The following is a 20,477-nucleotide window of genomic DNA, read 5'->3' as shown; positions in this document are numbered from 1 at the left end:
ACGACGCTCCTCTCATTTGTCAAGTTGAAACTCCAAAAAACGAAAGCAAAAGATTATTTTAAATACTTGGCATGAAATTTGGAAAAATTTGGAAAGTGAAGTTCCTCGCTTCGATTAATGAACCTCGCGAAGCTGAAATTTCGCGAGAATTAAAAAATTGTGCAAGACACTCCACGCTGTTTTAATCCATTTTCTCTGACACGACTATTGAATTTATTTGAAATTATGAAATTTCCCCGAAATTTCCCACTCGATGGTGTTGCGTGAGAACGATTATATTTCGAGTGGCCGGGTATTTAATTCCATCTGCCCGAAAGCACGCGTTCCCGAGGCACATAATTTACGAGCGTAACGCGTGTCACGATAAAAGTCGCGGCTGTCAATTAGCGCATGCGCGTTGGCTGGCAGAGTCAATTTTAGCGGGCCGCGTTTCCGATTTCATTTTCGGAGGAAGTTGTTCGAGAAGTCATTATTTTAACCTAGACACCTTCCACCAGCTATTGCCGCTTCTCGTTCTCGTTACCGCGATAAGTTGCTCTACTTGATCAAACTCGAAGGACCATTCGTTTAAACGCAAACTTTAGACACGCGTGAGGTATGCCCGCGAAATCGTTCGTATTTCGATGTTACCTTATATGGATGGGTGGAATTATTCGTTGGATCACGTCAAAACTGAATCAGCCTAAGAATACTTATACCACTGAGACTACCTTCCTCCCAATTGAAAATAGCAACGTGTACAGTTGGTCACGTGAGAAAATATTCGAAATATATACCTGAGAAATAGTTATTATTTCGCTGCACGAAAAGTACAGTTTGCTTAGAAAATAATTACACTTTCAGCATCGAGTTGTGAGATACTTCTGCGACCGACTGTACTACCCTCTATTCCAGTACACATTTTACTAACTGAGAAATTAGTCACCTCCATATAATCTTAATCATTCCAAACTTTAAGTGGTCGAAAACTCACAATTCTCGTCCCAATTTTTACCATAGCTAGCTAATAAGAGATGCGAAACGTTGCATAGCTTTCCCTAAAATGTAAACCTAAATCACGATTCCCGAAAATTCGCAAAGACAACGACCCCGGAAGGTTGCCTTTCGTCACCATATCGTCCCTCTCTACCGAATCGTTAATAATTCGAAAACTAGCCTCGTCTAGATTCCTCGAGCTCTATTCTACGCGCACCATGACCTGACCCGCTACCTCTAGAGTCCTTCGAGTCTGTTTGCTGTTCCTGCGAGTGCAGCGCGCGTCTGCCTCGCAGCAGGGGTCTCGGAAATCTCAAGAAAACTGGGCTCGTTCGCTGGAAAGATAGCAGAGACGCGTTCGTCCAGCTCCGACTACGTCGAGAGCTGTGAGACGCGTGGCGACGCGTATCCGGGCAAGGATTCAGCGTCCGATCTCTGCAAAGGTCTAAGAGACTAGGACGTCTGGTCCGATGGCGCGTTCTCTAACCTGCTGAAGATATCCTTGAGCTCGTGCTCAGACACGAATTGGCCAAGGTTCGCCACGAACAGGGTGGAACAGGGCGCGTTGCTCACTGCTATGTTCGGCTGGGACGAGGGTGAACCAACCGGCGATGCCAGTGCCGGCGACGGAAGGAAATGGGGCAGCGTCGCGTGTATCGACGTCAGCGTTGTTGGATGCGGCAGAGACATGGGCGCCTGGAAAAGAAAAATACAGATTTTTCAGCGTTATTCTCGGATCGAGATTCCTCGATACTGATCCGTAATGCCTTCGTCGATTGACACTTTCGCAAATAAAGTGAAATATTTCTTCAACGTACAATTTTTCATAATTAAATCACAGTGCGAGAGGTTTATCTTAGTATTCTTGCAAATTTAACGAATTAAATTGAAATTAAAATGATATAAATTCCGAAATTCGCTATTTTGATTTATGGATCTCCTATTTAGTAACATCTGCGATTATTTTATTGTCGTTATTTTGGAAGAAACCGGGATGAAATATTCAAGTGCCATTATTTGCTGCGAAAGCGTCGAGGATGATTTTATTATTAGAAGGATATGAAAATTCTTTGGAAATTGTGAAATTTGATTAGATTACAGGCGAAGTACTATTATTTCGCACGACGATTTCCCGCCTCAGATCTCCGAATAGCGTTCGAGTCAAATTTGGGTCACGTCTAAATCAATTAGGAAAGGTTAATCAAAGTTAACACTCTCAAGAATGTAAGAATAACCGTGTAACTCGATTTTGCCGAAGCTTCGAATCTTCAATTTCCCCATTTTCATATCCTCAGCAATAATAGAAACATTCTTAACCATTAACTAATTGAAATGTCCACAAAAATAAACCAAATATATCTTCGTTTCTTCTTCAAACTCTCAAAATTCTCCACGAAAATTAATCAAATAAATCTTTCATCCCTTTCGCATCTCAAACGTAAATCCTTTTACGAGAAAAATTCGTGTCAACAACATCGTGCAAACAGTGTGACACACTGTAGTAAGAGGAAAATTGCAAGATTATACCGGTAAAATTAAAAAATAATTCAACGATTTACGCGATATTTACTTTACGCTTATTGGAGTTACGGAGCGTGGTGGCGCTAGTGAGTTAACGGAAGGCTGCCTTAAAACGCGTACTCGTGAAAGGGGTTAAACTCCCATATACTCACGCGTATATGAGTTTCTCGTCTGATTCTGAACTATCTACTCGTGAAAACGTTCAGAGAAACTGAATCAAATAAATTTCTTCTCTGAAATTCCCCTGTTTGATGCCATCGAAGAAAAATCCGTGACTCGTTAACGAAATATTCTTATCCAAGTGACATCAAGATCGCCTAATTCTCCGCGGTTAACGCAGAATTCAGATTTAATCGACGAAACAACGCGAGGCCTGTACCACTGAAACTAGAGTCCATGACCGAGTTACGGAGCGTGGATTAATTAACGCAAGAACCGTGTTAAATACGAATGCAGCATAATTTGCGGCAACATTACAAGGAGCAGCTTGCGATTAACGATCGAACAACGAGAAATAATCTCGGCCGTGGAACTTCTTATTCGGAAACGGCCGAGTGCATGGCCGGTTTATAATTTCGAGACTAATTATCGTGCGCTCGTGCACACGTTGTGCATTAGAGCGTGCATTAACGTGTACAATTAATCGAACACTCGTTTATGCTAGACAGGAAGGAGCTTAATTATCACCAACGATTTTATTCTTCTTCAATTATCATTATTGAATATTAAACGATATCGCGACTCGATTTTTCAGAAATTAACGCGGTCCCGCTAATTATTTTTTCAATTTCAGTTCGTTTAATTTCTAAGCCGGGAATTATAAGTTAAGCGACGGTAGCGTTAATTTAAACGCGGATTTATCCAACATCGGTGTTTTAATTTTCATACGTTATTAGCATATTTTTCAACGCGTAATTTAAATTCACGATACGCTGATTTCATCTGGAGGATTATCACTCTGTTATTAAAGCACGTACTTTAATAATAGCCGACCAGCGTTCGCGACATTGCGAGCGGAGAAACGACGGAGATAGTATCCTCGATTCGTTAAAAACTATAGATCTTTGATTATTATAGTAATTTTACTCCGTTATTCTCGCAAACCGTAATTGTACGTATGTCTGAAATTCAAATTATCCGAGCTACGTTCTAATTGATTATTATAAATGTGTATTAACAGAGCAACGAGAAGTACGCGATATTTCAATGAGAGAACGGCAGAACGAGAATTATTCTTCACCGTGTCGCGCAATCGATCCGTAATTTCACGTTATAACATATTGCTGTGTTACCGTAATGCCCGTGTAATTACGTATTGCGCTACTTGTCTCGGAAATCCTGTATTGCACGGTTTCTGCGTTTTCTTTCATCGGGTATTGCAAAATCGACGGCTCGGCCTGCCGTTTTTCTTTTTCTTCTCGCGCCAAAAAATATGCATCCAAGTCTGAAATGATTATTCACGGCCGAAAAATATCCCGATATCGAAGTCGCGGAAAGTATCCTTTTTCGCAATTCGAGCAACCTCAACCTCGGACACGATTTTTGCAGAAATATTCGCCACGCGAAAATGACACTCGACGAAGGAAAAATTATTCAGACTCGTCCAACGCGAAATTATTTCCCTCGTACATAACGACGAATAGTTTCCACGTCGAATAGGAGTTTACGTAAATATTCAAATTTAAATACCTCTTTCACGGTTTCTCGCGAAAATCGACTCTCGAGGAGGGAAAAGTTGCGTTGCGAGAAATACAACGCGATTGCGCGAAAGTATTTTTATTCGCGAATAATTTTAAATAGACTCAGTTTTCGCGTAAATTCGCAAAATCCGATTTCTAAGAAAATTTCTCAACGGACGCTCGTCGAGGTTCAAGTTCCGTTTTCATTCGCGGAAAATAATCCGTGGGAACGTCTTTTTTCCCGTGCGAATTTTCCCGACAGATTTGTTCGTTTATTTATTCGTTAATTTTTCTCCAACGATGTCGCGAACAGCAGCGGAATTAGGGAAATCTCGAGTCACTATGGAAACCCTTCTGAAAGCAGAATGCAAAGTTGGCGAGTGAAATATTCTCTATTTAGCCGGGCTTCCGCCTCATTATCACGTCAAGTGGATTCCCTGGAACATTTTTATTTCCGCGCAGGAAAATAGTGGTATTTACAAGCGGCTGAAATGGCCGTTTCAGGGAAAAACTCGAAGCTTCTTTCCCGTATTAAGGAATCGAATAAACTGTCGATATTTGTTCTTTTAAAATTGCCGTCTGTAAACCGAACATTAACTTGATCCCTTATTAATTCCACGAAAAGATGAGCAGATTTGAACCGCTGTCTCTTTAAAAATAATACATCTTTTCTCTGTCCTATCGCGTTTTCAGATTCTTTAATTCAGATTGATTTTACTGGAATTCAATTTTAAGCAACACTATAATTTCGAACGTATCCAAGGTAGCTTCAAAATGGTAGATCTCGGTAAGAAAAAATGGCACGATTACGAATCAAATTTAATTTTAGAAGGTAAGATTTGTACTCTAAGACCCAGTTGATAAAAATATTGGAAAAACCTATCATTTTTATTTATTTATTTTCCTCAGTCTAACATGATAGACAATTTTCCTGATTGTTGTATAAAAATATGTAAGCACTCTTTCTATTCTCGAAAAATAAAATATAATCTGGGCCATTATTTCCTCTCTGCCATTTTTCACAAAAACCGACAAAATTCTTCAGAAAAATTGGAAATTGCGGATAGTATCTTGACGTGTTATTAAAAAAGAGATACATTCGATTCGCATAAATTGCGTTAGCTTCAAAAACTCTGAAAATTGTAGAAAGTACCATCGTATTGTCCTATTATTGCGAAATGCTTGGAAATAGGATGATTCGATGATGATTTAATCGAGAAACTTTTTTCCACGCAATCATTTCGCGATTGGTCGACCGAGTGATGCCAGATACGCAAATGAGCACGTTCCACGGTGTCTGTGTGTGTGTTTCCGTGTGACAATAACGGCCCACTTTCGATGCTAGAGATAAAGCTTCCATTAGGCAAAGAAATACGATGGTGACCCAAGATATACACGTGTTTAGTACATTAAGCTATTTCTTTTATATCTCCGCGTGTATTATAAAATGGCGCACGCTTTCCATCAGCGAATGCTTTAATTTTTAACTATTTTTAGGCCGAGGTTCCCTGTTAGCTGCTACACGAAGGTGGCCTAAGTCGTGCACGTTCCACTTTGGAATATTACAAATTTCAGAAGGTTTTAGATACGTTGTAAATTGGAAAAAATTAATCAATATTAAGCCACGAATTTTTCGATCCCTTGTCACCTCGTTAAAAATTGCTATACCTTATTTTAACGAACGCAACGCGAAATTAGCGGAATTAATGGAATTATTTCTTCGCAATTTTCGACTTGGGTCACTTTCACGATGGACGTCTCACTTTTCGAGTTAAATTAATTCTATTCGAATCGAGGACCTCGGTACTAAAATTTAGAAAAATTTCGAATAAAAGATAAAACTTCAGCTTCCTCTGTGTAACTTTATTTATCGTTAAAATTTCGCGTTATTTGATTGGAACATCGCGTTATTCCGATGGCTCCAGGTAAAACTGGAACTCGACTGCAAGCACGACAGCCGAAGTAGTCCCTCATCGATCAAGACACTCCGTGGTTGTTGACGCACCTCGACACGCGGAATCAGCCTATTCTCAAGTCGAAAAACGAGGAAAAAGGAAGAAATAAAACCGAAAGAAAGATTGTCACGACGCGACAATGGCTGTGGAAAACAATTGTTTCTCGATTAAAATGTTTTCAGCGACCTTTAATTTATTTCGACACCGGAATACAGCAGCCTCGCTTCCAATTTCTCTCTTCCTTTTCAATTTTTAGTTTTATTTCACGGCTGGGAAAAAAATTTCCCCACCGAACTGGCTTTTTTCTTGTCTATTTTTCATTTTATCAGCCCAACATTTCTCGTTCCACGGCATTTTTACGCGTTGTCACACGACAGCGAAGGAAAGTGCTCGATACGGTTTGGCGATGGTGCGTGATAGGTACCCGCGTGAACCTGGCACAGAACTAGGCGATATTAAAAATCAATAGCTGCTGGCTGTTTCCCCAATTCGTACCCGGTTGTACCAGCATCGTTCTCGCTGTTTGTCGGGAAACTTGGCGGACACGGTACGAGCCTGGTCTGAAAATTTCACGATATGCGAGCGAGAGGACGGAGGAGCGCGAGGGAAAAAGGGCGGAGGAAAAAAGGGAAGAAACAATTGCTTCTTATTTACGGCCGGGTTTAATAGTCGCGATAATTAACTCGCGGGTGTAATTAACTTCCGCGGGGTTGGAAAGTTTTCGGGTCTCGAAATCGATATCGTCACGCTCGCGGTCGAATAGCAGGAACGGTTTGCCGAGGTCTCTACGGTGTGAAAAAGAAGAAAAGAAATTTGAGCCTCTTGGATGGGATTTTCCAACAGTTCTCTTCGATGGGTCTGTGCATTATTAAGTAGACAATTCAGTTTCGGGAAATTTTTTCACCCCTTCGACGAGTTTACGCGAATTACAGGGTAATTTACTCGAATAACGTTATCTCGGCTGTGCCGTGACTCTCGCGTGCTCTTTTCGCTCCGGTCCTATCGATGATCGCTTAATTGCATGTTATATTAATAGTTAATGATCGACAATTTGTATATCAATAATTGGGGAAAATTTTAAGGAAGGAAAATTAATTATTTACGCGATATTCCGACTTTATAAACGTCATTATCAATGTTCGTTACGTTGGCTGTTAAATCAATAATTAAGGATTAAAGAAAATTCAAGGAGAGGAAAATTGATTATTCACGCGATATTCTGATTTCATAAACGTCATTATCAATGATCATTGCATTGGCTGTTATACTGATAATTAATAATTAAAGGAAATTTAAAGAAGGAAAATTAATTATTCATACGATATTTTGATTTTACAAAAATCATCGGCACTGATCGTTGCATTGGTTACGACATTAATAATTAATAATTAAACAAAATTAATTATTCACGCGATACTTTGATTTCATAAATATCACTAGCATTAATCGTTGCATTGGGTATTATATTGCTAATTAATAATTCAAGAAAATTAATTATTCACGCGATATTTTGATTTTGTAAATATCAATAGTATCGATCGTTACATTGGCTGTTACAACGATAATTAATAGTTAAGGAAAATTTGAAGAATGGAAATTAATTATTCGCGATAATTTAATTTTATAACCGAATATCGCGATAGAAATTAGATGGACCGATTTTACTCTCGACTGGAATAAAGGGTTGGTTTAACCCCTTGCAAACGACACAACGATGTTCGACACTTATCACGGAACAAAATTTCCGCAAAATTCCAAAATTTCGTACAACCTTATCGCGAATGCAATAAATACACACCGATTACCCAAAACTAAATACTTTCCCAACGCGCAATTTTTCGCATGTAAATTCTAACGGCAGAGGGTTGAAACATGCTTGTTCCCAAATTTCATCCATTTTTATACCACACTCTGCACTTCACATTTCATCGACATGAAATAAAAAAAAAAAAAAAAACCACTATCCCCGAGCCAATTCACCGGAATGCCAATACCAAACCATAATCACTACACGTCCCTACATGTTCCTCGCTTCAAACAATTTACGACACCACAACGAGGAACCAAACGATACCCGTGTATCGACCATTGAAAAATGTCCGTGCAGTCGAATTGAAATAAGCAATTAACACACACAAACTACACAGAAAATAAAGAAAAAAAGAAAAAAAATATAAAAGAAAAAGGAAAAACTCTACGTGCAGTGATAGACAACGCACTTCCGCCGGAAGGAAGCAAATCTGCTCGACGGTATTCGAACAGTCGAATTGAAAGCCCGGTTCGAGTATATGTCCTCGAGCAAAGAATGTGCGAGGCTGAAGAGGAACCGTATTCGAACACGTTACCCCGTTGTTCGAAGCAGATCGAGCCATGAACGTCGGGTCCCGGCGTTCTTCTCTACGTGCGTGTCTACCTGCTAGATGTATCGTATAGTAATCGAGTATAACGATCATGTATCACTAACGTGCATCGGGGCGCTCGTCGGCGGCTCCAGAGCTTTGTCTGCAGATAGTCAAAGATAGGAACGTACGGGGACCTGAGGATGTAACGCCGGATGCACCAGCGTCGCGTGTTGCAGCGTGCCGGGTAATTCGCCAGCGGTCGAGTATGCCAGTGGATGGTGCCACAATTCAGGACCACCAGGGAAGAATGGGCTCCCTAGGTCTGCAATAGAACAAACGGTTACAGGTGATGTCTTACGGGCTAACGATCGGTTTTGTCTCGAATGATAGATGTAGCTTGGTTATTCGTGTATCGTACAAATAGACATACTTTCTTCCATTCTCAGTGCATGCTTCTTTCGTTTCTCTATTTTCTTTTTACCTTTTTCTCACCTGGCGTAGGAACTTCGTATCGTGTATGATAAAACTGAACAATACTCTATTCGTTATACTTCTTTTTGCTTTATGACATAGTGTAGGAACTTGTATCGTGTACTTTTTGGAATATAATTTAATTTTCTGTTTTAACCCTTTGCACTCGGCGATTTTTTCGTGACAGAAAAACAGTAATTCGAAGACTGTCTGCCATAAAGTCGACGATATTATTAAAACGGTAAATAAGAAAACATATTATTAGACATTTCATGTATCGCTGGGTAATTTGAAATTTCATGTATATTAATTAATATCGACCTATAGAATCTGATTAAATGGCGATTGAGAGTCGTTTCTCGAGTGCAAAGGCTTAAATTAAAGGTTAGATTGTTAAATGGATCATTTGAGTATAAAAACTGATTTATTTTATATAGAAGAACAGTCATCCGAATTTTTATGTATCAAGGATATATTAATCGTGGATAATAAAGAGAAAAAGAATTAGGAAAATTTATTTTCTGAGCTCCGATAAAAATGTTACATCTGCACTCTGTTTAATATTATGCAAATTAATGGGAAAATTTGCGTGAGAAAATCTAATATCAGATTAGATTGCTGAATGCATTCATGGAAACTGAAATTAATAAATTCGACAGATATACCTTATGATTTGATCGGAATTTGAAAAAATTCGGAGGAAGTGATGGATAATTAAGTAGTATAGTTATGTCTTTTATGGTCGTTCGTGATAGCAAAAGCGATTTCTCTCAGTGCGTAATTTATTCTCGAGTAAAGTGGTTTTCACGTTTCTATTGATCTGTTTTTATCGTTTTAATAGAGGCCTACGCTGACTAAGAGTGGAATATGCTTGTTCTGAATACTGAACAAATTAAGTTCAAGGTGTGTTCCGACTAAACAGATCAATCATGCTGCTGCGATAGGATATACCTGTAATACGCTAATTTTACACACATTCCAATGATCCTAAAATAATTTCGTCACTTCAAACGTTCGATTTATTAACCCAATTAATTGCACTAATTAAACGATATTATCAATTGTTCCAATAAATCCAAAGGTATCGAGCAATTCTTCGAAACGTCTGTGAATTTCAGAAATCTTTTGTCTCGTAAATTTTCAATTCCTCTGACAGACACGTTATTCCACAATCGTGTCAACGAATAATGGAACGGAAAGTGATGAGTTACCATTAACCATTACCGCGAAACAATTGTAGCGAATCGAAACATTCTTGTACACACACACGTACGTAATCGACAACGCGACACAATACGATCGAGTATGTAGTGGAGTATGATCGATTATGACTGCGTTTCGATTAAAAAAGAAAAGAAAGGAAAATAAACAGAAGAAATTGCATTGACCACTTTACTCGATGAAATCTTATACTCGAATATATCGATTATGTTCCTCGCTGTCATTATATCTATTTTTTTTGTCTTATTTTATCGTAAGTTCCTACACCACTGTGAATAGCAAGATTATTTATAGAAAAACTATTTAATGACACGGTACAGTCATCGAACATAATGACAGAAGGGAAAAAAGTATGAATATCTTAGAATTACGAGACGGAAAATATTTTAAAAAGAGTGATTAGGTATATATCGAATGCCACTCGTCAAGTTCTGTTCAATGTCTTCGAAGAATGGCATTATACAGAGTGTTCTATTTATCTGCATCGCTTTCAAACACGAAAAACGTGTTAACCCTTTGCACTCGAGAGGTGAGCTTCAGTCACCATTTCATAAAATTTGGAAAATCGATATTAACCCATTTGCATCCAAACACGGAATATTCCGCGAGCCACGACTGTCACCTATCACCGAGCGCGGAATATTCCGCGAGCTACGACTGTCACCTATCACCGAGCGCGGAATATTCCGCGAGTTATGACTGTCACCTATCACCGAGCGCAGAATAATCCGCGAGCTGACTTTCTCCATTATCAATTGCTGAATATTCTTCATATGCCACAGATCACGTTTAATCCCTTTTGTGAGCATTTCATCTACATCGGTTCATTATATTCTTAACAAGTTTTACTTTTGTTGTGAAAATCCTTTTAACTGCCATTATGAGTAGATGCTGATACGCACGCGGTGATACGGGCTAGTCGTCAGTTGAATGTCGTTGATGCCTGAACACGGCACCTTAAGTAGAGCCATGATGCAAATGGGTTAATTAATATATCAAATTTAATGCAATGTAACAGTGTGCGAGATATTGAAATAAAATAATTCTACAATTTTATTATTATACAATTCTTTATTTACTGCTCAAAAAAGTATCGTTAGCTTTTTAGTAAAGAATCTTTGAATTTCTACTCTTCTCTAGCCAAAAGTCGTCGAGTGCAAAGGGTTAAATAAATACAGTACGAAAATCAAAGTTTCGACAATTGGAATTTTTATGCAAATTTTTTTCTTAAAGAATATCACGTTATTAATATGATACTTATATTTAAGAATCGAAAATTATCGAGGTATATTTCTAATTATTGTACTTTTGATTTACTTAACATGAAGTAGCTGAGATTTGTGAATCACCCTGTATATTTCATATTAAATATTCGAAGACGCAATATCTGCAACGATTTCAGCTTTTAAATTTTCGAAGGTTTTGACAGCGCCATTTTGTTGGATGCTTATCAAAGTTTCGTGCGCGTGGATGCGATGCGAAAATCACAAAAAACGATTCATCTTACTCCCATTTTGCGAAAATACTTCGTTTACGTGTCTTTGTTGGTACATTTTAAGTTCCACATTTCGCTAAAAATATTTTTCCATAAGCATAAGTTTTATTCTTTTATGACGAAGAAACTAAAAAATATCAAATTTTCTTTTCTATCACTGATTTTTTAAAAATCCCGAATGCTATATGATAGAATATTTGCAGAAACTTTCCAGGACTAAACTAGCCACTCACCCTAATACCTCCCCAATCTTCTCTCAGACATTTCTCCTTGAAAAACCACCTAACATCGGTTCCATCATCTGACGTCGCAACTTCCACGAATAATCCGTAACACTAATTCCTCGAATCCCCATTGACTCTATTTTAAATCCTGTTTTCCAATTGTATCAAAAAATACAATTGTATCCCCTACAACTTGGGGGATCCTATATTATTACGTCACAGGAAATTCCGAACCCTGCTTTCCAATTAAATACAGAAACACAGCAGAATCCCCTATATCTCTAGGGATCCTGTGTCATAGAAATTTCACGTCACACGAAATCCCAAATTCTGTTTTCCAATTAGATACAAAAATACAATAGGATTCTCTATAATTTCAAAGATTCTATACTATAGAAATTTCGCGTCATATAAAATTCCAAATTCAGCTTTCCGATAAAATACAAAAATACACGAAGGTTCTCTAAATCTCTAGAGATCCTGCGTCATAGAAATTTTACGTCACGCGAAATTGCAAACCCAATTTTCCAATTAAACACAAAAACACAGTAGGACCCTCTATATTTCTAGAGATCCTACATTATACAAATTTTACGTCACAAGAAATCTCAAACCCAATTTTCCAATTAACTATAGAAATTCGAAGATTAAAAATTCAACGTTGCAGAAATTTCGTGTTCTGCAAAAATTCTAAAGAAAAGAACAGACAACTCTCTTCAGAGCTACATCAGAAAATAATACGTGTGTCGTTTCATCGGAAAGCCATGAGACAGGAAACAACAAACTGCGGTATAAAACTTACGCGAAGACTCTGCGCAAGAAAAGAGGAAAGAAAAATGAAGAAATGCAAAGGTTCTCGAACGACACGTTTGACTCGCAGGGCGAGTTGATGGTTCGCCACGGAATCATTCGGTTCCCCTTTGAGCGCTCTTCTTCTCCCTAGGCGGACCGGAAGTGCTCGACACTTGCACGCGGCATTGTGCTCGCGATGAGGCCGAGGAGGCGGCCGTCTAGCCGTCCCGTGGCAAAATCAATGCAAATCGGCGCAAAGCGGCTTCCACGGAGCCATTTGTTCCTCGTGACCGGCGATACGTCACGAACCAGCAATTATTCCACAAAGATTGCACGGAGTGGCAACGGTTGCGCAACAACCGCGCTCTTTTCGAACAACGTTGCAGAAATGCCGGGTCGCGAGCAGGATATCTACCTTGCTGCGACGATGCAGCATCCAACTTCGCAATTATTCGCTTTCTTTCAGGTAAAATGCCACGTTGGCGGAAAAATAGGGAAGGAACAAGATCGATCAAGAATTTTGCGAAACGCCATTTTTAGACGATTTAACACCAGAGCTACCAAGCCACTCAGAATTTTGCCATTAACTATTCTTATATACCAAGTTCATGTGTCGTCGCATGTGAGCTATATGAGTCGCTTAGAAGCCAATGTGGCTGGGTACATTTTTTGATATTTGACAAATTCTAATAGATCATTAATTTCTCCATAGTTTTAATAGAAAAATGTAAATAATCTCTGAAATAATTTTATATTCCGAAGAAATTGTCTAGAAGAAGGTCGACGAGAATTCTTTGCAAAAAGAAACGATCGTGCACCGTCATAAAAAAACAGAGCATCGATTTACGAGGTTACTAAGTATCATATACTACACATACGTTCGCCTAACCGAACGCAAGTATTAAAAATTTATTATCGTCCTCGAGATTTCCGCCATTACGGCAATAATAGTGCTATCTCGTTTTATCTGACGAAAAGATAAGAAATATCATTTGCGATTCTTCCGTACACGAGCAAACGCTAGTCCCTAGGATAATCTAGTCCTTAGACGTTCGTCTAATTTCCTCTAAATTCCCTTCCTATTAACATCCATTAAATCTCGCGGTTGAACGTTAACGATTTTGATAATCTTCTAATTACGTGTCGTTAGCCAGTCTGCCTAGTTAACGAGCTACTTTTATGAATTTTTAATGGTCCCAGCGTCTCCGTTCCAGGGAAGATAGCGTATCTAGGATGGCCAGCAAGAACCACTACCTTTTGTATGTACTTACAACGTTGCATCGCGATCAGAGAAGGCAGATCCGTGCGGTTCAACCTGGCTGCATCGTGCTTCGTAATTAGCGATTTTCCTGCCAGCCAGGGGAATAACTAATTTCACGGGGAATTTTTTTTATCATCCACTCTTTACTCGCGTGCAGGTCTTCTTCCAACAGTTCCTTACACACCACCTACCGAAGTTCCCTCTACAGTTTTCCCATCGGTTCGTGTCAGGGTACTTGGGAATTTCTAACTTGCGAGGATTGAACATCGCGATGGCATTTTTTCGAAATTTCCTTGCAAAATTATACGTTTTCTTTTAGAATTTTCAAGTTGCGAGGATCGAACATCGCGATGAAACTTCTTTCGAAAGTTTCTTCTATTTATTGAGTTCTTCCTTCTTCGAAATTTCCAAGTTTGGGAGATGAAAGATCGCGATAGAATTCCTTTCGAATTTTTACACCGGTTCCCGTCTCTTTTCTTTGAAATTTTGTATATGCTGGAAGACTTTGAACTCCTCTATCAAAACTTATCCAAAATCTAAAGCAAGTAAAAATACCGTGAACTAATTTCCGAATTATTATTTATTATATATTTTATTATATATTTGAAATATAGTTTATTATATTATATATTTGAAAAATACACGTCCCGTAATTAAATCTCGATTCACCTCGGAAACCTATATATTTTATTTATTTCGTATCAAAATATCGAGGAACGTTGAATTCCGAGTGAAAAATAGATCTATTTCTACGATTGGAGAAATTAATAATTAACAAATAATTTATCCTATCCAATTTTTTGAATATTCTTATACGAAATATCTAGTAAATGTAAAAATATAAAAGTCATTCGAGTAGAACTTACTCGAGCCACCCTGTATATAGGATCGATGCGATTTTCATTTTCGCTTATTCGAATAAAGCCCGTTTTATAATCTCGTAGACGTAATCGCGCATTCCCTCGTCTCGTACTTCAGACCGTTTCAAATTAATTTACTCCGTTCCCGGCGCATTAAGCACGCTCGATGTATCCTCAAGACGATTGGGAAATCGAGCATCTGAACGTACCACGAATCGGAAATCAAGATAATCGAGAACTATCCGTTTACCACCCGTTAAACCGGTGATCTACTTTACCTCGCAAACACCATAAACCAAACTACCTCTCGAAATTTCTTTCGACCAACACCGCGCAACTACTCCAACTCCGCAACCTTAAAATGCTGCAACCTATCGATAAAATCGGTCGATCCAAAATCGCGCCAAGCACGCGACACCTCACGCTATAATCGCGAATAATGAACGACCAAGGTGCTATTCTCAGGTGCCATTTCTACGAAATTTCGAATACCGATGCGACGTTAATTTTTCGAGTTTTCCAACGAACATAGGAAACAGAGGAAAATACACAGAAATATCAATGTTTCCATCTTTTTTTCTATTTTCTTCAATGGAGAAAAATGTTTTTTTTCAAAATGGAGAAAAATTTTCGATTCTTTTAACGGATCCGAAAAACGGACAAAAGCAGAGAGAATGATTAATTTTTCGATTTTTCCTACAGACACAAAACTCGTATGAAAGTAGAGAAAAGGATTCGTTTTTTCAATTGTTCCAACGGGTAGAAGAATAGATGGAAACGGAGAAAATTTCTTCGATTTTTCTAAGGGAAACGGGAACGAGTTAAAAACGGGGGAAAAATGGAGGAAAATAATTTTTCGACGGCGAAGGGGAGAGAGTGAATAATTGAGGGACGCGTCGCACCTGCCCGGTTTTTACCACACGCCAGCAGGCTTTTCGTACGTGGCAGGACCTTGCACTTTATTGATCTTAGGCTGACCCGCGATTCCCACGACGAACCTAAGTTCCTACCAACGCCAGTGCTTCCACGCTGCTTTTCTTCGCACGCTTTCCACCGCTTTTTTGCCTAATTCACCCACAGACGGACCAACTTTTTCTTCCCATCGGGCATCCAAGGATATTTAACAAACGAAACTATCGATCCAGTCCGATCCACTTGCCCTTGCTATTTTAGTCTAACACGTTTAACACGCCAGTTTTACAGGGACTGCTCGTGACGCCACGATGAATTTTCTATTATGCGATACATATAATTTTGAAATATTATCTGCGATAGATAAGCTAACCCTTTGCACTCGGTGACCTTTCGTTACAGAACATAGTAATTCGAAAACTTTCTGCCATAAAGTCGACAATATTTTCAAAACGGTAAATAACAGGTGCAAATTAATTGTAAGACGTAGAATTATTTTGCCTCGATATTCCATGCATTATTGGGCAATTTTAAATTCGAGATATTAATTAACAATGATGTTTAGAATTTGATTAAATGGTGACTCAGAGTCGCCTCTCGAGTGCAAAGGGTTAAAATATATAACCATGTTTGACATGTTAACCGCGACGGGGGTCACTATTGAATTAACGATGGTGATAATAAAAATTTCTAAATATTGACATTTGTTTAAATTATATATATATTTCTATCAATCTGGACCCCCATGGTATTCAACGCGTTAAAAATTGTTTCAACGATTCTTCCTCAGAAAAGCCTACGAAATGCTTAATTTTTGAAACACGATGTTATTAAAATTCCTAGCAAAGCTGTCGACCGAGAACAACTTTGAATCCCCCAAATAGGAACGAGCAGACTACATAACTATGGGATAATAAATATGGAGGACACGGATAAAACGCTGTTTATCGGGGATGAATTATTCGCGGTTTAATTATTATCGGTAAATTGCGCGACACTGGAAAGCAGCGAAGCGTGGGAATTTAAAATCGAGGAATTTAAATTCCCTCATCGTGATTACGAAGAAAATCGATGGGCCGCGGGAGTGGCTGTTATTTTTTCCACGGGGACTCGATGGACGAGGCAGCGACGTTAAATAAAATGTTTAGTTAACGCGCTCGTTAACGCGAACGGTATCGAGGGTATCTAGAGTGGAAGAAGCTCGGGGACAGGTGAATAGCGGTTACGAGACACCTTTGTTTCATCAAAAAGCGGGGAATCTAATATCATCGTCGCCGCGCCGCGACACAAAGACGGCCACGCATGGAACGCGAACGGACGCCGTTGAAAAACATTTGCACAACGGAATGCAAACCGGTCTAACTCTTCGCTACGTGTTTGCGTTGAAACGAAGGCAAAGGAATCGAGTTAAATCTACACCCGTCCTTTTCATCCTCTGCTTCCCCATTCTTTTTCTATCTTTTTCCCTTTTTCTATACCTTCCTACTTTTTTTTTCTCCCTTTTCATTGTTTCTTCCTATTTTTCCATTTTCTACCCTTTTCCCTATCTTTTTCCTTGCTTTGCAATTACTCGCAACTAATGCAGGTGTTATTACAATTGCAACGTGAACCGCGTTGATGTATCGTATTCAGTTACTCTCCGTCTTTTTATTTTTGTTTTAGTATACTTTTTCCTTTTTCTCTTTTTGGGTTATTTAATTTTATTCTCTTTGGATTCGCCGAACATCCTTGTTTTCGCGAACACCAACTCGGCTTCCGCTTTTCCTCGCGCCTAGTACTATTTTTCCCACCGCAGTTTAGCGATGGTAATTCGCCAGAGAATACGAACAAAGCGAATCGATAAAATGGAATTTATATCACGCATCAGGCGAAATTTGGATATCAAGAATGTAATTTCATCGCTGACTAGGCGAGATTCAGCGTTTAATACCTTCCCCATTGATCGGGTCTTCGTTCCTTATATTAGGTGTCTGTTAATTGTTCAATTTAACAGTAAATCTACCATGGTCTAAATCACCGTTTTCCTAACTTTCGTTAAAATTTCCGCGTTCTATGTTTTCACTTGAATCACTCGTTTCTGCGATTTTTCTTCCAATACTTGTATAATCATTTTCTCAATGTCTCTCCTTATTCCATTTTTTAAAGCTTCTCCTTCCTTTCCATTCCATTGGTAGGTAAATTTGACCATTTTGCCATTTGACCATGGTAGGTTTGGTGTTAATGTAAAATCGATTCCTGGGCGACTAAATTTTGCGTACCTGTTATTCCCGAATTATCATTAATACGTTAAAATACCTTTTATTTTTTTTAAATTTAATTTAATTTAATTTTAATTATTTAATTCTTTTCATTGAAAAATTGGTCACACGTGTATCGCAAGAAAAATTGTCGCATCAAGTGATTATTTATTTTTAATAAATTTGACTCTTTCGTAGTATCATATAATAAGCAGATGGATAGAAAATGTTTGATAAATTTCTGAAAAGCGTGGAAAATATCTCAGCAATCGACACGGTGGAAAAGCATCGCAAGGTATGCAGGCAATATAATGATTTTCATTTTGAGAATTCGTCGAATTGCCTGGTCGTAATCCGATAAAGAATGCACGAAAACATCTCTTCTGCTTCGAAAAGCAACAATTCCCAGCTCAATTTGATTTTCCGGCAATGTATTTCGTCGATAGCGAATAACTGCAATTTTTACAAATTGTAATTTTCTATCCGGGAAATGGGACCAAACAAAGTGTGCATTTACGCGGACATTTTTACTCGCCGCTGGATATCGCGCGATTTATCCGTAAATTCAAAACATCTCCAAATAATTACACTACGTTCATCATTGTTTCGTCCTAACTGCATCCTGACCCTTTGAACCCCGCTGTCGAGTATAATTCGACTCCAATTTCGTTCTCGGTTAATGGGAATTCCAAATATCGTATTTACATTACGCAAATATTAAACTACAAAAATCGAATCTATGCGAAGTTCCAATGCCCTGATCAACGTGATTAATATTAAGAATTTATTTAAATTGCATCCTATCGATCTATCGTCAGTCAAAGTATATTTGAAATAAAACGACAGAGAATTATCGAAAAGGGAATTCAAAAAGTTAGGACTGCAAGGGGTCAATTTATTAATTCTATATCTGCCACGACGAAAATATCCATTTTTTAATTTTTAATCAAAAATTTCGCTTTTGTCTTATCACTTTCGACACTTAACCCTTTGCACTCGAGAGGTGAGCTTCAGTCACCATTTTTAAAATTTGGAAAATAGATATTAATTAACATATCAAATTTAATGTAATGTAATGGTGTGCGAGGTATCGAAATCAAATAATTCTACAAGTATATTATTATACAATTCTTTATTAACTGCTCAAAAATGTATTGCTAGTTTTTTAGTAGAGAATCTTTGAAATTCTACTCTTCTCTAGCCCAAATATCATCGAATGCAAAGGGTTAATATAGAGATTTTCCAATATCTTTTTTTATTTTATTATTTTTTTCTTGAAATTTCTCTACCTTTCAATTTGTCATTTAAATTATGCTAACTTTAGTGCTACAAAAATGAAAAAAATAAAAAAAGACACGTGTACCCAATTTTTCTGTGCCTTCTATCATCCCATTTCTTTTACCATATTCTTTCTTTCGATTTGTCAATATATCACGGTTGATAAAAATTTTGTACCACTCGTTCACGTAGATACCCGATTGCTTAGGAAATAATTGCAGAATTAATTCGTATCGTTCTAATGTTAAATTTACACGTATTTGGAATATTCTGGACACCTATGAAACGTCTCTAAGGAGACCTTGGTCCCGTTTGTTTGCACCCCTATTGCGCCTGATCCGAGGGAGTAGTAGAACTATCCTTGTCTCCTCAGACGCAATTGGCGCCAGGGTGGAACGTTGCGAGGTCTTGTTTTTCTAGAAGACTCATAACCCTGGCAACCCATAACCCCGAAGCGTCAATCGATGCTTCGAATAGACCATGGGAAATCTTTATACCTTGATTCGTCCTCTGTTGTCCTAACGACATTAAAATCTAGACAATGAACGATCCAACAATTCGAACATAGAACAATAACAAACAAATTTCTCAATCACGCTCACACGGTAATTATTTAAATAATAACTAATATCGGAATATTTTTATTTTCATTGCGATTATTTTAATTTTAATTTTTATTATTATAATATTTTAATAATATTATACAATTTATTTTATTAATTTTAATTTTCTACTCACGAGGACTATCGAGAAAGGAATGGTTAATTCGAACGAATTAAAATCGCGCGAGAATTTAATTTTTTCGAAAACCCACAGCTTCGGAAATGTTCAGAACGAGTAACTTTAAAAGAATTTCCCGATGCGCATTGGGGGAAAAAAGAAAGGTTAGAATTTATTGAACAGTGTAATCGATTCAAGCATTATTTATCGCTTCCTAACATCGTGTCGCTGAATTCCATTAATCCAGTCAGACGACTGCTAGCCGAGGAAAGATAAGTCTTGCGACATTGTGGCACGAAAGTGCGAGGTTTATATAGAAAAAGGACAGCAGATTTACATAATCGAAAGAAAATCGTGCCAGAGGAATAATCTCGAACGTAGTTTACAGCCTCGTTTAACACTAGAATTACCTGTGAGTTTGTTGTATAACAATCGTATATTTATTATAAAATTATAAATTACACACGTCTTATATCGTAATTATTCACTCTCACGCTTCTTATAACAAACTGAACTTCCTCATAACATATTGAC

At 38.1% G+C, this 20,477-nt stretch overlaps 1 protein-coding gene across 2 annotated transcripts in view; it reads right to left on the bottom strand.

Annotated features, from left to right (window-relative positions):
- LOC108549365 (protein couch potato) overlaps positions 1 to 20,477 on the bottom strand; it is a 182,339-nt gene that overhangs the window by 14,913 nt on the left and 146,949 nt on the right. For both annotated transcript variants that reach the window (XM_017902718.1, XM_017902719.1), the window contains exons 6-7: positions 8,661 to 8,794; positions 1,463 to 1,671 (exon numbers count right to left, since the gene is read on the bottom strand). In XM_017902718.1, coding sequence (XP_017758207.1) covers positions 1,463 to 1,671; positions 8,661 to 8,794 — 343 coding nt within the window. The remainder of the gene's footprint in view (positions 1 to 1,462; positions 1,672 to 8,660; positions 8,795 to 20,477) is intronic.

Source organism: Eufriesea mexicana, unplaced genomic scaffold (genome assembly GCF_001483705.2).
Source record: "Eufriesea mexicana isolate 0111107269 unplaced genomic scaffold, ASM148370v2 scaffold1902, whole genome shotgun sequence".
Classification (NCBI taxonomy): Eukaryota; Metazoa; Arthropoda; class Insecta; order Hymenoptera; family Apidae; genus Eufriesea; species Eufriesea mexicana.
Note: the sequence above shows the minus strand (reverse complement) of the source record. Positions and strands in the feature narration are given on the sequence as shown.